At 39.1% G+C, this 18,097-nt stretch overlaps 4 protein-coding genes across 4 annotated transcripts; 1 reads left to right on the top strand and 3 right to left on the bottom strand.

The window, feature by feature from the left end:
- Nucleotides 1–1,207: 1,207 nt before the first annotated feature.
- Nucleotides 1,208–6,448, top strand: PKNH_1465900 (conserved Plasmodium protein, unknown function; the record flags this gene model as incomplete). The annotated part of the gene is made up of 4 exons (XM_002262499.1): nt 1,208–1,441; nt 1,673–1,990; nt 2,113–5,868; nt 6,038–6,448. 4 exons carry the CDS (start codon nt 1,208–1,210, stop codon nt 6,446–6,448), a joined length of 4,719 nt encoding a protein of 1,572 aa, XP_002262535.1.
- Nucleotides 6,449–7,767: 1,319 nt separating this feature from the next.
- PKNH_1465800 (actin I, putative) lies at nt 7,768–8,898 on the bottom strand (the record flags this gene model as incomplete). The annotated part of the gene is made up of 1 exon (XM_002262498.1): nt 7,768–8,898. The coding sequence occupies one exon, from the start codon at nt 8,896–8,898 to the stop codon at nt 7,768–7,770; it is 1,131 nt and encodes a 376-aa protein (XP_002262534.1).
- A 3,352-nt stretch (nt 8,899–12,250) lies between these two features.
- PKNH_1465700 (delta-aminolevulinic acid synthetase, putative) lies at nt 12,251–14,359 on the bottom strand (the record flags this gene model as incomplete). The annotated part of the gene is made up of 2 exons (XM_002262497.1): nt 12,251–12,398; nt 12,528–14,359. The coding sequence occupies 2 exons, from the start codon at nt 14,357–14,359 to the stop codon at nt 12,251–12,253; spliced, it is 1,980 nt and encodes a 659-aa protein (XP_002262533.1).
- Nucleotides 14,360–15,854: 1,495 nt separating this feature from the next.
- On the bottom strand, nt 15,855–17,766 carry PKNH_1465600 (conserved Plasmodium protein, unknown function; the record flags this gene model as incomplete). The annotated part of the gene is made up of 3 exons (XM_039113708.1): nt 15,855–15,891; nt 16,102–16,188; nt 16,301–17,766. 3 exons carry the CDS (start codon nt 17,764–17,766, stop codon nt 15,855–15,857), a joined length of 1,590 nt encoding a protein of 529 aa, XP_038970075.1.
- Between the last annotated feature and the right edge of the window lie 331 nt (nt 17,767–18,097).

Below are 18,097 nucleotides of genomic sequence, written 5' to 3'. Positions count from 1 at the left end.
ATTAAGAGAATAACCATTCGGGAGAAAGAAGAATTCCAAAGGGGAAGTGAAGAAGCACGCGAAAATAAAAAAAGGGGAGTGCAAAAAAGGAAATGACTAAGTAGGAACATCCCCAGATAGTGTATCGTAAAGGGAATGTATAATATGGACTGTTCGATTAGAAAAATTAAAAAAGGGGGAGGGTATTTTTTTTTTTTTTTTTTTTTTTTTTTCCCATCATACAATGCATACGAAATGGGAGGCTGCGTGTTAGGTTACAAATCGAGACAACATTGAGGTGCGCTTGTCATGAAGTTCAGGTCATCGTTAAGGGGTATGCCCCCTCGTCAAAAATAACAAAATTTTCTATGATTCGGCTCCACTAATTTGGCGCGTTCACAAATTCGTTGAGCGGGACTGGCGTTTGACATGGCATAGCTTGGCGTGTCGTAGCTTTGCATAGTTTACATTGACTTCGGTTCCCATTTTTTTCCCAATTTACTCTTTTTTTTTTTTTTTTTTTTTTGTTTCCTGTCAGTGCGTCCCATTTCCAACTGCTTGAGGACGCCCAAGGAGGTGTCAAAAGACGGAGGTGCATTCTCCATCGGTGAGATGATTCTCCCGGAGAATCTCCTTCTGTGGTGCAGCTCGTCCATCTAAGGGGTACGCACCTCTCCACCAGCAGGCCCTAGGCAGGTAAAATATGTTCTGCGTACTTCACCATTTAGCGAAATTGGTCTTACTCCCGTTGGAAACACGCAACGACACTGGCCCTCTCTCCAGGTAGCTATCCCCCCACCCGTTTCCCCTAATTAGTAGCCACCTTATGCAAAGTATATTTTCTTAAAATCGAGGATTCCCTATCCGCTTCAGGATAAATTCAGTTCAGTTCTAAACGAAAGTGACGCTCATGTGCGCGCTCAGTACACACAGGGGGTAAATACACCCACATGGATATCCCCTAAATGAGGGAGGAGCATTTTCTCCAAGTTGATGCTCTCCAAGGGGAATTACCCAGGTGCAACCTCGTTTTACACATCCGCAGATGGAAAAGGGGGGAATGAAATAAAAATATATATATATATATATATATATATATATATATATAATAAAATCTTTTATGTATGTACACTTGAGAAAGGGCACACCCACCACGCGAACCCGCGTACTCTTCCCCCACACACACGCGTTCAACCCGATGGGGGAAGACGCACTAAGATGAATCAGCATGGAGAAAAATAAAATGGACCCTGGGGGCAAACAAAATACACGCCTCGAATATATGCACCATTTAGTTCACATATCTAACGTGGTTTTGAGTGATCACATAAAGTATATAAAAAATGAAGATGAGAAATCTAGGGAGGATTTTAGCCAACCAATTTATAGCTCTTTGCCACCACCCCTTTTGCAAAAAATTAACATTCGGGATTTTGACGACTATATTCGTTACATTACCAAGGTTCGATTTTTTTTATTTTTGACTTAACGTATGTAAAGCGGTCTGTGTAGATATTTGCTGACGAGGATATAGCAGTGCAATTTGTCGACATAGTGTATGGGGGTAAAGCGTGCTCGACATCTGTCTAGATATATCACTCCTTCACTGGACGCAAGACTCGTCATCCCACTCATCATCCGACTCATCACCTCACTCATCACGACAACCCTTTCACTTTCCCCTTTTCCGCAGATCAACACACTTAGTGACCTGAACATACGCAACGTAGAGGAAATTAGCCTCGACTACTTCGAGCGCATTTTGAATACCCCCCCCTTGGTTGAACAAGTGGACAAACCTTTCCATGTAGAGCAACATATAGAACATGGTTATCAGGAGCGAGACACACAATTTTCCATTTTTAGCCAATCGGGTGTCCACTCACATGATCATTCGGATAACCTGTCCACATCATCCAAAGCCCAGTTACAATGGGAATATAAACATAACTCCTTCCTCCAGGAGGATACCTGGTGCGACATGCCAACCCTTACGCGACAACAGATAAAGGTAAGTTTGGTCTCATGTGTTCCCAACATAAGCATTTTAAATGAATGATTCAAAAACCCCACCCCAATCCAATCTTTGTCCCAACCCCAATCCAATCTTTGTCCCCACCCCCCACCGTACAGCTGAACGAAACACTGGACCACATCGACCGCGACATCAACAACCTGATCAGAAAAGAATTCCGAAACTATGTGAACATAATAACAATTATGAAGAAGCTAGAAGGAGAAATAAAAAATGTGCAAGACGAAATAAAAACCCTAAGTACACACGTCAATGATGTAAAAGAAATGCTATTAAAAATTATTCATTTAAAAAAATATAACGATTTGAAGAGAAAATGTAAAAAAGTAAATCAAGTGCTTAAGAAATTTTTACGCTTTCAGAGGTTAATAAAAATGCTGAAAAAGTTTTTACAAAAAAGGAAATTTTATCATTGTCTTTTTATAGTAAATAAAATTTTTAAAATATATATTTTTTTTAAAAAAAAAAAAAAAAAATTTTTATATTTCCAGCAATATTTTTGTAATTTCAATATATCCTATTTAAAAAGCTTCATATCTCAGAATTTCCTTTTTTTGTTTTTTTTCCACTCCTTGTTGTTTTTGTTTCGATCTAGACGGATGGGGAAATCTTCACTCTGTTCTGCTCATTCGGTTATTAAAAGGAGGGGTTGTCTGCGGTTTCGAAGTTCCTACATTGGGATGACTGTGCACACAAGGACAGACTATACCACCACTACCCAGGAGGAGAACCCATTCCGTGACAACCCAACAGAGTTAAGTAAACAGAACCCACACCTGCTCAATTTTTCCTCCAAAGGTAGAGCCAAAATCAACATCTTCGTAAAATTTCACAGACGATTGAACGAAAAGTTTATGCGCAACTTTCATAGGAAAAAAAAAAAAATTGTCAAGTACCGCAAAAACAAGGAAGAACATTTTTTCATGAAACGATGGCAACAGGGAGTTCGCTTTCATTTTTTTAAAAAAAATAAAAATAGAGGAACCTATGACCATCACCTTGTTCGTTTGAATAATCTATTCATTCCCGCACTATTCTTTAACAACTTTTTCGACTCGTTGCGTACCTTCTGTTCAAGGGAAAGTTATTTAAAGCATTTTGTGGACGATCTTTTTTATGGTGTTTTGCAGGAGACCCTTTCGGCTTTGCGAAGTGATCAGATATACGACATAGGGGAGATATCCCTTTTCTGTGCAGAGGAGGTTGCATCTCAATCAGAGAAAGAGGAGGAAAGTTCATGCCCCCACAAAGCAGATTTAGAGTTAGACTTAAAATTGAAACGGGCCAAAGAAGACAAACAGGAGGAGAAAAATCAATCGCTAACTGCAGAATGTATCAACTATGGGGAGTGCTATCCTTCAGGAACCATAGCCCTCACGTGCGAACATCTTGTGATAGAAAAATGTAGAAAAAAAAAATACATTCTAAGGTTTGATCAGGATGGATGGAGCAAATTGTACAGACATATTGGCCTTCTCCCAGTGTCCAACTTAATTCATTTGATGCGCACATTTTTTGCAAAAATAAAAATTATCCACAGGAGGATTAATAAGTGGGCTTCATTTTTAATGGGCAGAATTATTTTCTCATTTTTGGACGATACGTTTGCAGAGAATTTTGCGAAACACATTCCATACCTCATACCGCACCTTACCCCCGTGGACAGTGTCCCATTCTGTAAAGGCAACAGATCATTTCATATGATGAAACATGCATACTTTAAATTTTGGAAAAGCTACCGAGATATACACCACGTTCTTTTTAAACTTCTCCTCGCAAGGATAAGCGACATGTTAAATGTTAGAAAGAAATGCAGTATCCATCTCGGTATCAATCAGGTGATTTCTCTCTATTGGACTATTTTTCCCATGTTATCCTTCGTACGCAGGAAGGGTAAAAATTTGCAGAAGAAATATTCTCTTTCTTTTGTGAGAAATATGCACCGGGTTGTGAAGAGCGCCCAAGTGTCGCGGATAGAGCATCTGTGTGGGGAGGTTCAGGAGGGGAGGAAACAGCTCCGTGTGAGGAGAAGGTTGAAAAGGAATCAATTCAACATTCCCAAAGAGATGAAAACATTAAACTGCAATTTAGGTAGGTCACTGAGTGGAATAATAAAAGTCGGGAATGTTCTCCCTGTTTGTCTTCCCCCGAGGAAAGAAGCGAAGTGTTGTGAGGAAAAAGCGCATGAACGTAGTAACATCGTGGAGAAATCGAAAGATGCTCTACCGCAATGGAGTGATAAATTTGGCGCAAACAATGAGGAACCACATACATTGGACCATACGGGAGAGTATAACCCTAGATATTCCCACCCAAGGCGTTCCCTTCCCAGATATGCAAACGTGCGTATATGCAGTCAGAATTTTTACATCCCATCCCGAGTGAGGATAGCCATCCTAAGGCGAGGAAAAAGAGAGCAAATAAAATTGGGCCGTTTCCTTCAACATGTAATTACGAAGACACCACATGGGAAGAAAGGCAAGTGCAGATTGACCCATGAGGAGAGGAAGCTCTGCAGACAAATCAAAAGAAGCATAAGAACGGAATTCCTAGTGGCCATAAATAATTTTTATGAATTTAAAAAAATACAAATGGAAAAATCATTGGAAATTGAAAAATGGAATATACTGGAAGACATTCCAAAGGAAATAAATGCTCAGATGGAAAAATATTTTAAAATAAAAAATGAGCATACAAATAAATTATGCATAAATCATGAACTATTTTACTTAACCAACAGCACAGTGTCTTTCCTGTGTATTATTTTTCAGTATATCCACTTCATGCTCTCTCTACCGCACGTTTCATTTGAAATTGTCTCCAAGATTTTAACCTTCTATGATAAACAGTTCCTCAAAGTGGTGCATCACTTCATCATGGAGGGGCATGCCGTTACCAATTGCACGCTCAAGAGTATCACCATTAAGATTCTGTCTCTGGTTATTCACACCCTCGATTTTGCAGACTGCACGCTGAGGCGTGTATATGCCATTTGGCGCCACCTCTTGTGTACGCGCCGGGGGGAAGAGCCTCCAGGGGGGGTCGGCAACCAAATGATCAACCAAATAGGCAACCAAATGATCAACCAAATAGGCAACCAAATGATCAACCAAATAGGCAACGAAATAAGCAACCAAATGAACAACCAAATGGAAGATGAGATACTTCCCAACTCCATTACAAGCAGGAAGGAGGACACCCCAAATGCGCAAATAAACGTAACTCAATTTTCAGATCACCCTAAGGATCGCTACACTGGGAAGGAACCTCATCCAAGAGATGTCCAATTGGAAAAGGCGAAAACGAATCTGCGGGGAAATGCCCAACAAAGGTACTCTCCTGGGCACAAAAAGGAAGATCAAAATGGGTCCACTTTACCCCATGCAGACAAGTGCAAGAAAAGGGAAAGAACAACAATTAGTAAAAAGACGAACTACGGAAGGACCAACCAAATGTCGTCCTTAGGAAAAAATGAGAAGCGTACGCATGACGATATATTACAAGGGATGGATACAAACTGGGTAGACTCCGTTTTAGTAGATTTTACAAAATCTTTCAAGTATCCCATCAGAGGGAACCCTAATGGTGTCCTTCGTGGCATCCTCCGTGGCATTTGCGCATCGAAACAAGAAGAAGAAAAGGTTAAGGCAAATTTTAAGCATATGCTAGATAAGTCATTCCTTTTGAAGAAAAAGTTATCGGAAAAGATAGTTGATATTTTATCGACTCGGTTTGATTACTACACCAACATATGGCTGGTGTCGGACAGCTTGTTGGAGAATCACTTGGTGAACTCCCTTAGTTACGAGTGTGACATACTACCCTATGGGATGCAGCTGCGCTCCACCTTCAAGGTAGCATCCATCGAATGGTCTTTATTCGTGTATACACACATCACCCCAAGGGGAGATACAACACATATCCCCCTTCGTACATGTGCCTCCCTGTGCTCCTTCCTGCTACATGCACGTATTCCACTTATAACCACTTCCATATGTACCATTTCTCCCCATCGAAATGCAGCTCCTGACAACCTACCTGCACGACGAACATACCAGGAACATCTACCGACAACTCTTCCAGGATATCGCGAACCGTTTCAGCCTACGCATCAATGTCCTCAGAGGAAACGACAAGTATAAGAAAATTATTTCTAGACTCCTGGACAACTCTGCGCCAGTGAAATCAAAAATAGACCAATTGATTATGCACTATCACAACTACGAACTGAAGGAGAAAACTGCTCACAACATTCACAAAAACGTAGGGGATAAAATCCTCATCGATATTACCAACGTCTTGATCATTCTCTACAAGGTTCCCCTTTTGTCTGACATCATAGAAACGTTTTTAAACGACTTTCTAAAAATTTGTAAGTCCCACTGGTATGTAACCATAGACCCCTTTGTAATTCTGAGCAAGTACAAAAAGTAAACCTCTGTGGGCATGCGCACACGTTATACACCTTAAGGGAGGGGGATTGACTGGCATATGTATATGAGTGTCTGTGCATTTGGGGGGGGAGGTCACAGAACCCTTCTTACAGTACGAACCCTATATCCCCCATTCTGCTTAAAACAGAAAAAAAAAATTATTTTTCTTTACATTTCCTCGTTTAAAGTTCATAACGTTCATTCTCCTCCAATCCAAGTAAGGAACAAATTTGTTCCGCCCCCCCCACACCAAAAAAAAAAAAAAAAAAAAAAAATGAAGCTCTACCATGGTCCACAGCTCAGAACGGCCATGGGTTTCCGTCATCCCAATTGTATCTCCTCCGACTGGTTTTACCTTTCACTTCTTCCATTCCATGCATGCTACATCATGCGTAAAAAACATGGCCACAAATGCATCCACATTAACAACTTTAGACATTTCATTTTTACAGTTTTTTAATTTATGCACAAAATGGATGCCTCTCCACCTGTACACGTGCATGCGTACGAAAACAGGCTGGTATGAAATATTATGGGGTGCAGATAAGCAGGGCATTTATACACAGGGAAAAGACTGCGCGGTTAGCTTTTTTTTTTTTTTTTTTTTTTTTTTATAAATAATTCTGCTGCACTGGATATAAGAACGTAGGTACTCGTGTATATACACATATACACTTGGACAACAAGAAATGGAGGGGGGGAAGAAAAAAAAAAAAGAAAAAGAAAAATGCATACACTTGTGCACACGTGTCTGTCTATGCGCGCATTTTCATGCGTACCTCTCCTCTTGTGCATGTGTTTATGCGCGCAACAAGCACGTTGCCCCTGACAAACAGTTGGGCAATGCACACAAAAGTGAGATAAAAAAAGGTGAATAGGGGGGCAGGGGGAACAACAACTGACTTTTTTTTTTTTTTTTTTTTTTTTTTTGTTTTTTTAATTTTTTTTTTTTTTTTTTTTTTTTTTATCAGGGGGGTTGAAACATGCACCAATGGGGTACTATACTATGGTGCGCTTGGGGCACATGAACCGAAAAAAAAAAAAAAAAATACATATACATATATATATATATATATATATACATATACACAATTGCGTGTTCCTACGCACATAGATGTACACGTGCACGTACGAGTTGCTTGCGTATCGTTCGAACTGCTGGATAGTTTTGCGGGTCATTTCCTCTTTGCTTAATATTGCTCTGCGCGCCGTCTTCACCGCCTTTCCCTCTCATTTCGCTCGTTCCGCGCATTCTGCTTAGTCTTCTCAGTCTGCTCATTCTTGCTACCTCCTCCTCTGCTTAGAACACTCGCATGCTGTTTAGAAACATTTCCTGTGGACGATGCTGGGGCCCGACTCGTCGTACTCCTCCTTGGTGATCCACATCTGCTGGAAGGTGGACAAAGACGACAAAATGGACCCTCCGATCCACACGGAGTATTTCCTCTCGGGGGGGGCCACCACCTTAATCTTCATTGTGGATGGAGCCAGAGTGGTGATATCCCTGGTAAGCCTCTCCCCAATGCCCTCATACATGGTTGTACCACCAGACAAGACAATATTTCCATACAAATCTTTACGAATATCAACATCGCATTTTTTAATAGAGTTAAACGTGGTGGTGTGAATTCCAGCTGCTTCTTTTCCAAGGAAAGATGGTTGGAAAAGGGCCTCTGGACATCTAAACCTTTCATTTCCAACAGTGATTATATTTCCATCAGGTAATTCGTATGATTTCTCTATGTCACTACTCTGTTCCGAAGTCTTCATTTCTTCGTCGAAGTTTAAGGCAATGTAACATAACTTCTCCTTAATGTCTCTAACAATTTCCTTCTCTGCAGATGTAGAAAATCCATATCCCCTTTCGTGAAGAATCTTCATTAAGTATTCAGTTAAATCCCTTCCTGCTAAATCCAATCTCATAATGGCATGTGGCAATGCATATCCTTCATAAATGGGTACCGTGTGGGAAACTCCATCACCACTATCTAGGACAATACCTGTTGTACGACCAGATGAATACAAAGATAACACGGCTTGGATGGCTACATACATTGCTGGTACGTTAAAGGACTCGAACATAATTTGGGTCATCCTTTCACGATTTCCCTTTGGGTTTAAGGGGGCCTCTGTTAATAAGACTGGGTGCTCTTCTGGTGCTGCTCTCAATTCATTGTAAAAAGTGTGGTGCCATATCTTTTCCATATCATCCCAGTTGGTTACTATTCCATGTTCTATTGGGTATTTTAAAGTCAAAATACCTCTTTTCGTTTGCGCTTCATCACCAACAAATGCATCCTTCTCCTCCATGCCAACCATAATTCCTGGATTCTTTGGCCTACCAACTATACTTGGGAACACTGAACGGGGTGCGTCATCTCCTGCTACCCCAGCCTTTACATTACCTGAACCGTTGTCGACAACTAAAGCTTGAACTTCCTCGTCACCCATTTTGTTCACAAGTTTTGAAATAGGAAAGGAGTAAAAAAAGAGATTTTTCTTTTTTTTTTTTTTTTTTTTATTTCAGGATAAAACTGGGGGTACCAGTGGTCTGTTATATAAGGGAATAAATGGGTACAGGCAATTACGCGTGCTGACGTGTGTGCGTGCGTGTGTGTGTGTGTGTACGTACGTGTATGCGTATACTTTGCTTTACTGATGTTTTGCCGTGCAAATGGTGACGCAATAAAAATTCATTCCAATTACGGGGGATAAGTTAATGAATAAATTTTATACGCTAATTTGAATTTTACAGAAATTACATTTCACATAAATTTGCATTTCGCTTAAGTTGACATTCAGCAAAAAAAAAAATAAAATAAAATAATAAAAAAGAAAGAAGAAAAAAAAAAAAAAAAAAAAGAAAAAAAGAAATTAAATAGTTTTACGTTTATAGCTTGAGTATGGAAAAAAAAAAAAAAAAAAACAATTTCGAAAAAATATGAACATTCAGGTGAAAAAAAAAAAAAAAAAAAAAAAAAAAACTGGCTGGTTGGTTGGTTGGTTTATTGGATGGATGAGTGGTTTACTGACTGGTATTGACGTACGGTGACTGCATATATTATACGCGCGAAACACAACAGATAATTCACTTAGCAGGAAAAAAAAAAAATATATATATACATATTTCTGCTTCAGGAGTGTAACATGTGTACGTATTGAAAAAAAAAAAATTTCAAATTTACACGTGTTTGGAAAAAAAAAAAAAAAGAGCAAAACTGTAAAAAGATAAGGAAAAATTAAATATCAGGGAAAAAATGTGGTGAACGTGCAACGTACGTGTGGCAAAAGCTTGATGTGAAAATCGTGAAGCAACAGTTACGGATGTTAAAATTGAAACTGGATAAATGCAACTAAACTGCTACTGGCAATTTTTTTTTTTTTTTTTTTTTTTTTTTTTTTTTCAATTTCTTTTTCTTGTTTGGAAGTATTTAAGTGTATAATTAAGAGTATATTTACATGTTTAATTAAGTGTACAATTAAGGGTATATTTACATGTGTAATTAAGTGTACAATTAAGGAAATATTTACATGTGTAATTAAGTGTACAATTAAGGATATATTTACACGTATAATTAAGTGTACAATTAAGGATATATTTACACGTATAATTAAGTGTACAATTGCGCGCATGTATACGTTGCGTCGCGTGGCGAGTGCGTGCGAATATTTATAACGTTTGTTTGTTCCTTTCAAGGCGCAGGGGTGTGTACTGCAATTAATTGCCGCTCTTGGATTTGGTTTTCCTTTGTTTACACTTGTTCACGCTTTTTTTATGTTATATTTAGTTTTTTTCCCCAATTTGGAAAAATGAATTTTTTTTGCTTTTTCCTGGGAGAAACGAATTTTGTGTTCACCTGTTCCCTTCACTAACCATGTATTGTGCATATATGTGTATTGTGAATGAGAGTACGTTTGCATATATTTAACTTGCCATATACGTAGGGGTTTCCAAATTGTGACAATTCGCGCATTAGTTGGAGGGTGCACATGCAGCGGATTATGGCCAGAAAATGATAGCAGCCCTAGGCAAAAATGAAAAATTAATAAGCAGTTGATGAACGAACAATTAAGCGAGCAAAAGAGGAATGGTGAAATTAGTTTGTGCTTTATGCATTTACCTTTTCCGCACATACTATTGTCATCGTGAATGTAAATATTTTTTCTTCTTCCTAGGAATCCAAGGATTTCTTGGAATTATACCATACATTTAAGTGGCACTTTTTTTTATGGTGATATTTTTTTTCCCCCCCTGACCAAATCAAGTTCGCTTTTGAAAAGCTAGACTGTTTCCCCCCAAAAAAAATTTACATGTATAAGCACGTGCAAATGTGAAAAATCGCCTGACCGTTCAGGCGAATGTAAACATAATATGTCACACGAAAAGGTACAAGTACACATGTTGCAAAGAATAGTTAAACATGTATTTCGATCGTCACGTGAAAAAAAAACATACGTCTGATAATAAGAAAGCTATTTTAACATTCTGGTTTAATTTACCTGAATGGTATTTTTTTTTTTTTTTTTTTTTTTTTTTTAAATGGCTAGCGAAATGTAAAGCCCATTTGGTAAGCGCGTAAATTTGGAAGCCACTACAGAAGTGGACATTTTGGAAAATGCAAAATTTCAGTTATGCTAAAATTTCGAAGTACTTTCACCTTTCCATTTTTCTCCAATCCGTTTTTACGTTACTATCCACTCCAGATTTATTAACAGAACTGCCTGTCTACATTGTGCTTTGGGCGAAACCTTTAAAAAAAGAAAACAGAAATGACTGTTCGCCGAGGTAACTGATGTATACAACTGTAATTGGAAGAAGGTAAATAATGGAGAGGTAACATTTTGTAAATTTACGTAGAAGAAAAGAAAAGCCTTCACGCGTACAATATTATCGTTTGTGTGTACATTTTCTCACTAATTCTGGTTCTTTCAAAATCGTGCGTACACGCACAAGATCGCTGTGTGTATGACCAGTTCATATTGTATTTTCCTTTTTTTTTTTACTCCATCGAAATGGGTTTAAGTTGCTTATAACATGTGTCCAACCTGTTTTCCCCGTTCGTACACATCCCGCGCAAATCGGGTGTCAAAAAAAAGCAACCCTCTTGATTAGGGTACAGACCGATGGAATCTTCCCTTCCGTAGACACACACATACGTTACTGTGAACTGTAATGTGGGTGCTGATAGTTAGGAATTCAAATATTTTCTCAAAATATGGAATGAATTTTTGCAAATATTACCCATTCGATAGAAATGCACATCGTAGATATATAATTGTGCACCTACTGACGTGTAAAGGATTAATATAAATCGCCTCACGGTGGGATGAGGGCTACTATAAATGTGATCCAATCAGTGGCAAACATCTCTGAGTACACATCTTTTATGTAACCCTCTTGATATGTGCCTTATTTTTGTAGCTGTCCTGTTCACACCGTTGACAACTTCGGTGGCTCTTGCATCATATACTTGTTCGAAAGATTCGACTTAGCTAAAAATTGTGGCTTTCCCACTGAGTGTATACACATATATATGTGATGTGTCCATCGGATGTAAACCAAAAGGTGGGAAAAAATTACGGAACCCGAAATGGTTCGGCTTTCGAAAATTTTCAGATCTCATTTGGCACTACTCTGCGCAATCGCATTTTTCCAAATGGGTGAAACTGGTTAAAAAAACAAGTTGCACATGCATCTGCTTATGTATATGTATACAGAAACATGCCGTAGGCGATGCATCACCTTTACGTGGAAAAATCAGACAGATAGGTGAGCGAGGGGAGCCCCCCGCATCGCCTAGCACTATAGCTCCATTTGCGCCTGACTGTTCTCCCCGTCAAACATATTTACTTGGTACTTTTTGAATAGCATGTAAAGGCTATATGCCAGTTTCTCAATGTGCTCATCTGTGTGATACGGCGAGGGCGTGATTCTGATTCTTTCCGATCCTCTGAGGGGTGGCAAGTGGGGAGCAGGAAATGAGAAAACACGCAAAATGCACAAACGTTACATATGTTTGATGTAAACGCGTGGCTCAAAGGCATGGTAACGTAAAAGTGACTCCCCATTCTATCCTTACCTCGGAACGGTGGGATAATTAATCGGCTGCAAGTATATATTATATTCCGTGAGGAGATCGTCACAAATTTGCTTACACTTCTCAGCAGAGTTAATCAAGGCGACAACGATATGAGAGTTGTTCTTCAAAATGTGTATCCCCTGTTGTTCCAATCTTTCCTTTGTCTTTTGGACAACTTTGCGAAATTTATTTCGCAGATTTCTGTCAGTCTGAATTATGTGAATGGCCTCCGCAGATGTGTTAATATTGACAGGCGTCAAAGATGTGGTGAAAATAAAATGGGGCGAGTAGGATCTAATGACATCAATAAAATACTTGTTCGCACAAATGAACCCACCCAAAGAACCTATGGCTTTTGATAAAGTTCCATTAATTATATCAATGTGATCACATAGATTTAATTCTTCTAAATATCCAGAACCCGTTTTTCCATACAATCCTACGGCATGAACCTCATCAACATACGTAAGTGCATTATATTTTTTGGCTAGCTGAACAATACATGGAATGTTAGAAATATTTCCTGACATACTATAAATGGATTCAAACACAATCATGATTTTTCTATTTTTAGATTCTTTATCTGTTCTAATTTTTTTTAGAACCCTTTCTAGATCTACCATATCGTTATGTTTGAATATAATTTTTTCACATCTGGATTCTCTGATTCCATTGATTATAGATGCATGATTCATTTCGTCCGATACGAATACAAGATTTAGTAATTTCCCCAAAGTTTCTAATGCACCCACATTTGCTATATACCCCGACGTAAATAATAATGCACTCTCTTTATTAAACCATTTAGCCAATATATATTCCAAATGACTATGATTTAGTAAACTACCTGATATGTTCCTTGTACCTCCACTGCTGTTCCCAATCTTTTTCAGTGTTTCGATTCCAACGTCTATCACTTGTTCGTTATTCGACAAGCATAGATAATCATTGGAGCACCACACCACCGTTTTCTCGTTCGTTCTCTTCATAAGAGATGTGCGCACATTGCACCCATCCCACGAATTAGTATTTTCCTTCCTCCGTGTGGAGTCTCTCAACCCATCCGCGACGCCATCATAATTTCCCCCAATCCTGCAGGCACTATTTCCAACACAGTGTTTGTAGCCAAAATTTTGAAAAAAGGCAAAAAAAAAGGGAAGCAATAATTTGCCATTTTCTACATACACATTTGGATATGATTCTCTGCATTTGTTTAGGATGGTAAACACTCTATATCTTTTGTCTAAATGGAGCTTATTTAAAAGTATGTTCAGGTCGTTTGTGCACTCTTTTTGGAATAGGTTATAAGCTTCATTAGACCATGTTAATGAGACATTAGATTTATTTTCAACTACACTAAGAGTGTTGCTATGTAGGGAAGTTTTCTTGCCCCAACTCTTACACAGGCATTCTCCACTATGGGTATTTTGCGTTCTGCAAACATCACCGGTAAGGCTATACTCATCAGGAGGTGTTCTTCCAACTGTAGGAGCCTCTCCTCTTTGATTATGCTCTTGCTGCCCTTTTACTTCTAATGTCCTACTTCGAGCGGCTAAGGAATCCACCAAATGTCTCGATATAATGTTTGACTTTCTGAGAATTTTAAAAATATTTATTTTTGATTTGTTGTCTATTATGATTAAGCGTTTTTCGTTGATAGCCTTTCCCACTGGGCATAGATTGGACATGACTGATAGGACCACATTGTTCTTGTTGTGCTTGTCTTTGCTTTTGCTCTCATTGGCATTGTAAAACAGTTGTATGTTTTTTACGAAGGGACAATACTTTTTAATTTCGTGGATACTCACCTTGAGTGTTTTCTTCTGTCTCATTTTGTCGACTTACCTGGCTGCTTTATTGTTTTTTTTTTTTCTTTTTTTCTTCTTTTCTTCTTTTCTTTTTTTTTTCCTTTGTGGCCTTCTCACAGGGAGAGATGTTTATACGCACTTGCACGGTTTAATGTGTATGATTCTTTTTTCCACAAGGAGGATATGTTGCACTGACGTGTACCCCACGCAGTTCTATGCTAACTGCCAGCACGTACCTTTTTTCCGAGTCCAAATATATTATCTCCAAGGGACCGTGAAGAACAAAAATTGGCTAAAACACTGTTAAGAAATTTTTCTACAAATCGGCAAACAGAGGCGTGGTATGGGAGCCACTTAAAAGAGTGTCCACAAAAAATGCAGAGCCGAAATAATACGTACTCATATGGCATGGAGAAGAGCAGACAGGATCCCAATTATTCTCTCCTTTTTTTTTTTTTTTTTTTTTTTTTTTTTATTGGCCCTTCTGGTGGTGTCCCAAATGGTTGAAAGCAGAGTGGGAAATTCACTAAGCGGCTCGTGGTGGTAAATTCAAATGGTGTGGTAACAGTGTGCATAAATAAGGACCTCACAAATAGGTACATGAGCAAATATATGTACTCTCTGCGGTATTACTAATTTCTGCTCTTATGAAAAAGAAGAGACAACCATCTCATCAGTGTGCTTCGCTTCTTCCTGTATCAGTTTCTCACCTGAACAGTATGTCCTCATACAACCAGCCTCGATTAGCAGAAAAAAAAAAAAAAAAAAAATGTTAAAAACAAAGAAAGTTGGTACAAGAGGTTGGAATATTGCGAAAAGGGGCATGCACCAAAACGAAGGAGATTAATACTGATATATTTGCGCAAAGAAGCTTGAACAGATTATTCTACTGGATAACCATTCGATCGTTGTTCTCCCTCAAAGGAATAATAAAAAAAAAAAAAAAATTCTCACTATAAAGCGGAACCTTCCAAATAAGGTGAAAAAATAATTTATGCTTTTTTAAAAATGTTACACTAATATAGAGGTAGAGAGAAAAAAAAAAAAAAAAAAAAAAAAAAAAAAACTGATTGTGGTGGCACTGTGGAACAACTTCCACATAGGTGTCCCTCTGCACCTGCCCATGTTCCGATAAATCGTAGAGACTTTTTCGCAGAGTTATCCTACATATGCCACCCCTACTAATCATGTGGTTGCATAAAAAAAATAATAATAATAATAAAAGGGGGAATTAAATCGATTTTCTTTACAACCTGCACGATTTGAGCATGGGGAGTTACTTAAGGGGCGTATTAACGTTCATAAGAATGCACCTGTTAGTATCTACATGTGTATATATTTTTATTTGGGGGGGAAGACCCCTCTTTGTAGGTTCGCCCCGCAATTGCCACCCATAATGATGCGGAAAGGGAACCATAATTGCTACCTCTTATACTTTGGGTGACACGTATTCGTTTGGCCACTAATCCATTTTTATGATGATATGGTAGTTCACATCCTCGTGAGTAATATAGAACACCTAGTTCTTCTCGATCATGTCGAGGTGGCAAGATACCCTGCGGTGGAACAGACCAGAATAAGCGCGCCATGAGATGCTAAATAAGAAAAAATTCATCTAAACGCGCAAGAGGGAAAATGCTCTACGTATGTAAAAAGTGCAATCCCGATCTGGGATGGGGCAAAATGTGTGAAGTGCTCTTTCCCTCGCCGTATGGATTAACTGTATTACATTTTTCATTTGTGAACCCCCACATTAGGCAACTTACAGGTAGTTAAGGAGTGTCCCCAAGATGTGCGACAACACAAGGAGCAGGAGGATGTAGAAGGCTACGAGCTCCTTCTTCTTACTCTTTCTGTGGGGGAAGGGCACACGCGTGGATATAGGAATGTATATACAAGTGGGCATGTGATTTTGCATATATGCGTAGGCTCGTGTGCAAACTCTTTAAAGCGTGAATCTCCTACTTGCGCACAAGGGAAGTGCCATAAACACCCCCCGCAAAGTAGTCTGCACAGCGTTTAGGCATGACACGGAAGGCCGAACAGATTAACCGTATACTAATATCCTTGTTCAGTTTCAGCTTATAAGTCTGCCCATTTATCTGTATCGAGTAAACATAGAACTTGCTTTTTATCATATCCTTCATGTAGGTATGGAAATTTTTTAAAAAGCATTTGTTGATTTCCTGTACGGGTACACCCAAGTGGTCTAAAATTATGTTCGAACATTTTTTTGACAAATCGTTTGACCCATTGGAGCACAGATTCTTTTCGAACTCAAAATCGAACAGGGCATTTATGTACTGGATGAATTTTTCGCTGAACCTTTTCTTCGGTGCATAAGTAGCAACGTATTCCCCTGGAACATGTTCCTCGGTGGCGGTTAAATGGTAGACACACAAACTTCGAACTTGTTGTTCCACCACCTCCCGCACAACATTGGAGTTCATGTAGTCAGGTTTGCTTATGCAGTACGACGAATCACGGATGAAGCAAAAGCGAGGGTCGATAGTGAAATTTTTGTGGATGCTAAAATGAATTTCATATGTTATATGCTCCTTCAAATCTAGAAGGAAGTTTTTCATATAGTGAAAAAAAGTGTAGTTAAAATATTTTCCCAAATCTAAATGATAATTTATATGAACAATATCAGTCTTCTTGGAGAAGCCCCAATATAATTCAAAGGTATATTTATGGTACTGATCCTTCTGCTGATATGATATCATGGAGTCGTAAGGCACCAAGTAGGTTAAGACACTGGAATGAAGAATCGTTGTGTTCAGATCCTCATGCGGGTTGTATAACTCGTTGTCATATAAAAAATTATCACAAAGGAAAACCAACGCAGTGGCACTTGTATGTTTGTACAGATAATCCATGAAGGGGAAAATGTTCTTTAAGTTGTCCTTATATTTTATATCAACAAAGAGCACACAGTTGTTCGTAATTAGCACATCCCCCCGGTCGTAGGTTTCGCCGTCGTCTGTTTCACGTTGGTCGGTTTCACGGTGGTCGGTTTGACGATGGTCGGTTTGACCGTGGTCGGTTTTCCCGTCGGTGTCGTTCCCCTTGGATGTACCCCCATGGGTGGTACCCCCCCGGATGAATTCCCCTTTTTCCTTCCTCAAATTGCAATGTAAGTTGGTAATCTTCTTCTGCATTTCCACCAAATTTATCACCGAATCTAGGTTATCAAAATTCCCGTGCAAGTATATTCCTCTGCTGTAAACCCTGTGCTTTATAAACTTATATGGCAAGTGAACCAGTATGCCATCTATAGAGTCCTTGGCCGGGAGTATCCTCAGGATGCCCTCTGCAAATGATTTCGGCGAACCTACTAGTTCCCCTCCTAAAAGAAACAAAACAGCCCAGGCGGAAAGCACCCGCCTCGACGAAAGTCTACCCCACATTTGGGCCTTCACGTGGAACATGACCGTGTGTTTGGGGGGATTTTCCCACGGAGGAGTGTGCCTACGCGGGTCCTACACAAAAATGGCCGCGCTCAGCACAACATTGCGCATATTTTTTCGACCCTTTTTTAATCGCAAAAAAATGGGGGAAAAAAAAAAATGCAAAAAAAAATTGGTATCAATGTGGCAGGAATGCTCTCCTACATTCCATCTGGGCAACGAATAACTGATGAGAGAATTTTGAAGCAAATGCGCACACCGCTGATATGGCGTACACCGCTGATATGGCGTACACCGCTGACATGGCGCACACGATTGACATGGCCTACACGATTGACATGGCCTACACAAT

This window comes from Plasmodium knowlesi (genome assembly GCF_000006355.2).
Source record: "Plasmodium knowlesi strain H genome assembly, chromosome: 14".
Taxonomy (NCBI): Eukaryota; Apicomplexa; class Aconoidasida; order Haemosporida; family Plasmodiidae; genus Plasmodium; species Plasmodium knowlesi.
Note: the sequence above shows the minus strand (reverse complement) of the source record. Positions and strands in the feature narration are given on the sequence as shown.